Below are 7,883 nucleotides of genomic sequence, written 5' to 3' on the forward strand. Positions count from 1 at the left end.
TGCAACAACCTCTGCCCACTGTTCTGGAGGCAATTTCTTTAGTTCCGCCACCCTTTCAAAAACGGTCAGCAACGCGTCGATGTCATCACCTGGGGTAATCTTTTGTAAGGCTCTCCTTACCATCTTTCTCACGTGTGAGTCATCACCTCGACTTGGGGGTGGGGCGGTTGCAGTGCCACGGATTGCCTCGACTAAGACTTCCATCTGCTGCCTGTGCTGCTGCTGCGTCTGCTGCTGCTGTTGCCACTGCTGCTGCAGCTGTTGCTGCTGCCACAGCTGTTGCTGCTGGAGATTATCCTGCACCAGTTGCTTTATCAAGTCCTCCATGTTGTTGGCTTTTGCTCCTGCAGTCGCTTTCACCCAGAACATGTGGTATCTCTGCAGCAGTCAGACTGCCACTCGGGATTCGGGGTTTTACTCACTCAGCTGCGATTGAGGTAGGCACAGGAAAATGGTTCCATTAAAATGTCCAGGCTGGTTTATTAGAACTTCATACACTGCTCAGCATAAGCAAACAAAAAGTCAGCCTTTTTCTGGCACAGAGTGAAAACAGAAAAGAAATAGTCCATTCAGTATTGCGGGTTCACCCGCTCAGGTCCATGTCCTTTAGCAAACACACTGAAGGTCTCACCACCTCCAGTCACAGACACTGAATGAGACACTTGGTCTCCATTTTATCTGCCAAATCACGCCTTTGGGGTGGGGATATGTGAGCAACCAATACCACCCATTACTTTGACTGCTCTTAAAACCTGGCCCTAATACGCCCTATTAACTCTCTCGGCACTATATGTGCTGGAGCATGCTTTCCCGGGCTTACATCACTGAAGCTAACAACCTCGATGATACATATCTCCCTTCAAGGACCTGTCCGGCGCCCATCTTACAATATACAATTATATACAGATACCCAGGTTATACCAGCTGTACACATATCATAATGAGTGTTCTTCTTTTCTCAGGGAACGTGAGGAGGACAAAGAAATGGCTGAATTTCTACAGAGTAAACTCTCTAAAAGTTACCTGAAGAAAGCAGGTGAGTGTCTGCCGCAGGTCAGTGATTTCAGAATGGAGGACAGGGTGACATGATTTCCTGCCAGCCATTTTGACTAGTAATCCTCCGTCTGGGTGAGGAATACAATATATATATAGATTGGGGTATACTGTATATATATTTAGGAAACATTAAATGGTCTAGAGTCCTCAAAACCAACAATTAATCAAAAACCTTAAGACACAAATGTTATTAAATACTAATAAATATACTTAAAACCACCACTAATGACATATGATGCAGCAGATAAATACCTGCAATTTAATACACCGATCGAGACAATATGGTGCTATCACATGATAAAATGCCAATGCCTTATGTATGTATAGTCATGCAAAAATAGCTGATATCTGCACATGAAACACCAGCCGATAAGAATAATAAGGCGCTATCGTAAAGTGCCAGTGCTTTATGTTTGTAAAATAGCAGATGCTTGCACATAGGACATTCACAAATGGCGTCAAAAAAGGATTTCCACAATACAGTGGAGAAAAACAGCAAATAAAGTGCCTATGCTTTGCTTATAAATACAGATGCATCTCAATAAATTAGAATATCATCAAAAACTTGATTTATTTCCGTTTTGGAGTACAAAAAGTGAAACTCATATATTATATAGAGTCCTTACAGAGTGATCTATTTCAAGTGTTTTATTTCTGTTAATGTTGATGATTATGGCTTACAGCCAATGAAAACACAAAAGGCATTATCTCAGTAAATTGAAATAATTAACAAAAAAACACCTGCAAAGGCTTCCTAAGTTGTTTAAAAAGGTCCCTTAGTCTGTTTCAGTAGGCTCCACAATTATGGGGAAGACTGCTGACTTGACAGATGTCCAGAAGGCAGTCATTGACACACTAAGTAAATGCGAAGTAAATTTTGCATTTCATTTGGAAATCAAGGTCCAAGAGTCTGTAGGAAGAGTGGAGAGGCCACAATCCAAGCTGCTTGAGGTCTAGTGTGAGGTTTCCACAATCAGTGACGGTTTGTGGAGCCATGTCATCTGCTGGTGTAGGTCCACTGTGTTTTATCAAGACCAAAGTCAGCGCAGCCGTCTACCAGGAAATTTTAGAGCACTTCATGCTTCCCTCTGCCAACAAGCTTTTTGGGGATGGAAATTTCATTCTCCAGCAGGACTTGGCACCTGTCCACACTGCCAAAAGTACCAGTACCTGGTTTACAAGCAACAGTATCACTGTGCTTTATTGGCCAGAAAACTCGCCTGACCTTAACCCCATAGAGAATCTATGGGGTATTGTCGAGCGGAAGATGAGAGACACCAGACCCAACAATGCAGACGAGCTGAAGGCTGCTATCAAAGCAACCTGGGCTTCCATAACACCTCAGCAGTGCCGCAGGCTGAGCGTCTCCATGCCACGCCGCATTGATGCAGTAATTGATGCAAAAGGAGCCCCGACCAAGTACTGAGTGCATTTACTGAACATACATCTCAGTAGGCCAACATTTCAGATTTTAAAAACATTTTTCAAGCTGGTGTTATAAAGTATTCTAATTTACTGAGATAATGACTTTTGTGTTTTCATTGGCTGTAAGCCACAATCATCAACATTAACAGAAATAAACACTTGAAATAGATCGCTCTGTTTGTAATGACTCTATATAATATAGGAGTTTCACTTTTTGTATTGAAGAACTGAAATAAATTAACTTTTTGATGATATTCTAAGTTAGTGAGATGCACCTGTATACTGTGTATGTATGTATATATATGTATACAGTACAGACCAAAAGTTTGGACACACCTTCTCATTTAAAGATTTTTCTGTATTTTCATGACTATGAAAATTGTACATTCACACTGAAGGCATCAAAACTATGAATTAACACATGTGGAATTATATACTTAACAAAAAAGTGTGAAACAACTGAAAATATGTCTTATATTCTAGGTTCTTCAAAGTAGCCACCTTTTGCTTTGATGACAGCTTTGCACACTCTTGGCATTCTCTTGATGAGCTTCAAGAGGTAGTCACCGGAAATGGTTTTCACTTCACAGGTGTGCCCTGTCAGGTTTAATAAGTGGGATTTCTTGCCTTATAAATGGGGTTGGGACCATCAGTTGTGTTGTGCAGAAGTCTGGTGGATACACAGCTGATAGTCCTACTGAATAGACTGTTAGAATTTGTATTATGGCAAGAAAAAAGCAGCTAAGTAAAGAAAAACGAGTGGCCATCATTACTTTAAGAAATTAACTTTTTTGTTAAGTATATAATTCCACATGTGTTAATTCATAGTTTTGATGCCTTCAGTGTGAATGTACAATTTTCATAGTCAAGAAAATACAGAAAAATCTTTAAAGAAGGTGTGTCCAAACTTTTGGTCTGTACTGTATGTATGTGTGTGTGTGTATGTGTGTGTATATATATATATATATATATATATATATATATATATATATATATATATATTATATATATATATATGTGTATATAATTAATACGCCATATTTGTACATTTATAATCATTCTTCAGTCCGCAGGAAGGAAAAGACTGCCAAGGTCACCTCTCGCTCACAGCAAACCTCCAATCCCTACGTCACCAAAACGGGGTTAACGCTCCTAAAGGAGTGCTGTGGATTCACCTGCTCCATCATGTAACCCCCGACTGCTCGTTTCAAGATGGCCACCCACAAGAGCTTTATTCTGATTGGCCCGGGCACGTTTGCGGCCCCCTGACTACCAGCGGCCACGTTTTTGCCTTTTTGTATATATATATACATGCTAAAAACTGTATAACAGAGATGATGGTGCACAAAGTCTCACTGGTCCTTTTTGGGCTGAAAAGACCCCACCAGTTATGTAAACGTCATATGTGTGTATTATATTCTAGGCTCCTCTCCATCATAATCCTTTTCAGCTATAACGGAGAGTCAAGACTGATCACGTGACACCCTTCCCTGCAGCTCTGACTCCTATGGGTCTCATTTCAGAAAAGTCAGGGAGGCGGAGCTTCCCACTGTGAATGACCCTTGACCCCTTTGCACTGTATTCTGTGTATTTCAGGTTTGTTGTTCTCTTGTGCTGTAATTTATAATGTAAAATTATATTATATCGAGCGCCAATGTTTCATTGGTTATAAGGTGTGTATAAATATGAAGTGTGTCAAATTTATGTAAGTAAAATATGTTTCTGTAAAATAAGTGTACATCTACAGTATATACAGTGCATGTTGGCCTTGTGATGTTGGAAACCACCACCAGGGGGAGCTTAGGGAATAAGTGTTTATATTTCTCCAGCTGGGAGCTGTATACATTACTATGTAGTGAGCTCCCCCTTGTGGTGGCTGTAGGCAAACAGAACTGGAATAATTGGTTTGGTCTAAAACTACATCAGAACATCAGATTTTCACACAAGTCCTAAACGTAGATAAAGACAAATCAAACAAATGATTCATAAATATTATACTTTTTTTAATGATCCAATATCACATGTCTGTGAGTGGCAAAGTATGTGAATCTTTGCTTTCAATATCTGACCTCCTTGTCCTGCAATAACTGCATTTAAACCTTTCTGGTAATTGTAGATTTGTCCTCCACTTTGACTTGGAGGAATTTTAGCCCATTACTCCATGCAAAACAGCTTCATCTGTTATGTTGGGGGTTTTCTCCAATGAACTGCTGACGTTGGGTCCTTCAGCAACATTTCTGGACTCGACCTTCCCAACACTTTAACTTTATTCTTCTTTAACCATTCCTTGGTAGAACGACTTGTGGCTTTGGATCATTGTCTTGCTGCATGGACCCGTGTTCTTCTGAGATTCAGCTCATGGACTGATGTTCTGACGCTTGCCTTTATAATTTGCTGGTGTAATTCAGAATTAACGGTTTCATCAATGATGGCAGATGTCCTGGCTGGGGTACAGCAAAACAGGCCCAAACCATGATACTACCACCACTGTATGACACAGATGGTATGAGGTTTTTATGCAGTGTTTTATTTTCTCAAAACATAAAGCTTCTCATTTAAACTAAAAAGCTATATTTTGATTTAGTTTTATGTCATACATCCTCAAAACATTATTCCAGTAACCTTCTGACTTGTCCAGGTCATCTTTGGTAGACTTTAGACAGGTAGCAATGTTCTTTTTGAAGAGGAGTGGTTTTCTCTTTGCAGTCCTGCCATGCACACCATTGTTGTTCAGTGTCCTCCTGACTGTGAAAGTAGCACCGGTGTTCTTGTGGGCCTCCGCACCCTCCACCCAGCAAGGAAGCCGAATTACTCACCGTCCTAGACATCCGTCCGCGTCTCCTGCCTCCGCTCCCACTCCCCAGGGTCTGTGCACGTCTGGGAAATCTCCTGGCAGCACTATTAGGGCTTGCGCTCGTTCTTCCTGTCTTTTAAAGAGACAGTGCGTACTCTCCTATAGCGTCCCCAGCCAATAGCTGGGAGACACTTACTACTTAAGGCACCTCCACCTGTTGGGAGGTGCCTGAGCAACGTTTGTGCAAAGTTAGTTTATACTTGCCTGCCTGCCATTAGGTTCCCTTGTCTGCTTTGTTTAATCTGACCCTGCTTTGTTTAACCTGTATCCCGCTTGCATTCATGACCTGTCCGCTATCCTGAAACTGCACAATCTGAGCTTGTCCCAGTGGCCGTCCTGTCTGCTATCCAGAAACTGCACAGTCTGAACCTGTACCAGTGGCTGTCCTATCCTGGCTGGAGCACACAATCCAAACCAGCATCTCTGATCCTTGGGGTCAGCTGGTAGTGCTCTGGATACTGCCCTGGAATGGCACCTGGCAGCTACCTGCCGCACAAGCCTGACCTCACCATCAGAGGGTCCAGTGAATACCAGGTAGCTGCTAAGTTATGCCCCTTCAGGGTAAGCCCGGCCGTAGTGCAGTGGGTCCATGAAAAACATGTGTTACTGTGGACTCATGAACATTAATATTAGCTAATGTCAGAGAGGCCTTAGGTTGCTTAGAGTTTACCTTTGGTTCCTTTTTGACCTTGCAGACTATTTTGCACCTTGCTCTTGAAGTGATATTTGTTGGTCAACCACTCATGAAAAGTGAATTAATGGTCTCAAGTTTCCTCCATTTTTACACAATCTGCCTGACTGTAGTTTGTTTACAAAACCCTCTGTAAAGAGTTTGGACATCTTTTTCAGCTTAATGAGCATAAACAACTCTTCTTCTCAGGTCTTCAGGAATCTCCTTTGTTCGTACCATGATACACTTGTATTGTGAAGATCACACTTTCATAGACCACCCCCATTTCTTTAACTAAAACAGGTCCCCCACTCCTACCTGATTGTCATCCTATTGATTGAAAACACGAGACTCTAATTTCTCCTTCCAATTATTTGCTAATCCTTGCGGTCACGTGCCGACTAGTCTCATCTGTCTTCTCTCAGTAGAATTGTGAGAAGCGTAGGAGTCTAGTCGGCACGTTCAAATCACATTCATACAGCCACGTGAACTCCCACGGAGAGTACAGAAGATTCATAACTGTGAGATCCATCAGTCTGGAGTCAGAAAAAGTGACTACAGACTTTTCATGTCAGCCTGGACCACCCCCTTTAAATCACTGCAAGAAAGGCAGTCTGTCTTGTCATCATACAATTACTGGACTTATAGACCACCCTACACCAGTCCATCTAAAAGGTTTATGGCACAAAGCGTGTTATTCTGGACCAGATGCGCTCTTGGCGCAGCAGGTAAGAGCTATCTGCTATAATTTACTTGGAAACTCAATTCTCCCGGGGGGTGCAGGAATCTGATCTGCTGCTGACAAAGAATTAGATGTCTGGACGCGTACTAGTGATTGGGTGACTCATCGGTGCGATCTGTGCAGAATGTTAATGTGAGCCGGTCTGGGTGCTGGGATCCTCACAATGGTTAACCACACACTTCTATTATATGGCTCAGCGACTGCTAAGTGAAATATAATTCATAGAAATGGCTAATTCTTGGCACCCAGGGTTCCACTGACCCTGAATGATTTTATATCCGGGGGGTTCAGAATAATTAAAATGGCTTGTCTGCGACTACAATATTAATGACTGGGTTTAATATCTTCGAGTGTGCCTAATCTCATTGTTAGGCCGGGTTCACATGAGCGTATTTCGCTGTCCGTATCCTGATCGCAATGCCCAGACTGACGGCGAGTCTCCCAAACTGGACAGACACATATGAGGCTGTAAGTTCGTGTCGAGAGACCTGCCGTCCGTCCGGGCTTTACAATCCATAAAGGGGCCGTTAAGTACACTCTTTAGGCTGTTGTAGTGATTATGAGAATACTAAAACAAAGATCTGATGAGGGTTGTGACTAAGCTGGGTGGACACATGGAGTGTCTTGTACTTATTATGCTGCTGTGAATTCTGATATTTGCCTTTATGTAAGAAACGCCTAAATAAATTTATGGAACAGCGATATTCATGAAGGGTATAAATATACGAACACTCCGGAAAGCCCCTGGATATTGTCGGAAATCACATGCCTGTGTATTTCTTCTTTTCTCACTAGCAGTAAATTGAATCCCAGAAACTTCTACATTGGAGTGAGGTTCACGCTAAGGCCACATTCACACGTTCAGTATTTGGTCCGTACTTTACATCAGTATTTGTAAACCAAAACCAGGAGTGGATGATAAATACAGAAGTGGTGATGTGTTTCTATTATACTTTTCCACTGATTGTTCCATTCCTGACTTTGGCTTACAAATACTGAAGTAAAATACTGACCAAATACTGAACATGTGAACGTGGCCTAAAAGTGACCTATCCTAATGATAGGTCATCAATATCAGTTGGTGGAGGTCCGATGCCCAGCACCAGGTCCCTACGCAAAAGATTATATTTCTATTC

The 7,883-nt window shown here is 42.0% G+C and overlaps 1 protein-coding gene across 3 annotated transcripts in view; it reads left to right on the forward strand.

The window, feature by feature from the left end:
* The window catches only part of LOC141272126 (bMERB domain-containing protein 1-like), a 30,937-nt gene extending 23,576 nt beyond the window's left edge, over positions 1 to 7,361 (forward strand). The window contains exons 6-7 of one of the 3 annotated variants that reach the window (XM_073682472.1): positions 963 to 1,036; positions 3,555 to 7,361. In XM_073682472.1, the coding sequence (XP_073538573.1) occupies positions 963 to 1,036; positions 3,555 to 3,628 (148 nt within the window). In that variant the 3' untranslated portion in view covers positions 3,629 to 7,361. Of the gene's footprint in view, positions 1 to 962; positions 1,037 to 3,547 lie in introns of all 3 variants that reach the window. The other 2 variants (XM_073682470.1, XM_073682471.1) reach the window with 2 other exon arrangements.
* The last annotated feature ends 522 nt before the right edge of the window (positions 7,362 to 7,883 follow it).

The sequence above is a fragment of the Phyllobates terribilis genome, unplaced genomic scaffold (genome assembly GCF_046119375.1).
Source record: "Phyllobates terribilis strain yellow unplaced genomic scaffold, ASM4611937v1 Scaffold_5__5_contigs__length_657084704, whole genome shotgun sequence".
NCBI lineage: Eukaryota > Metazoa > Chordata > Amphibia > Anura > Dendrobatidae > Phyllobates > Phyllobates terribilis.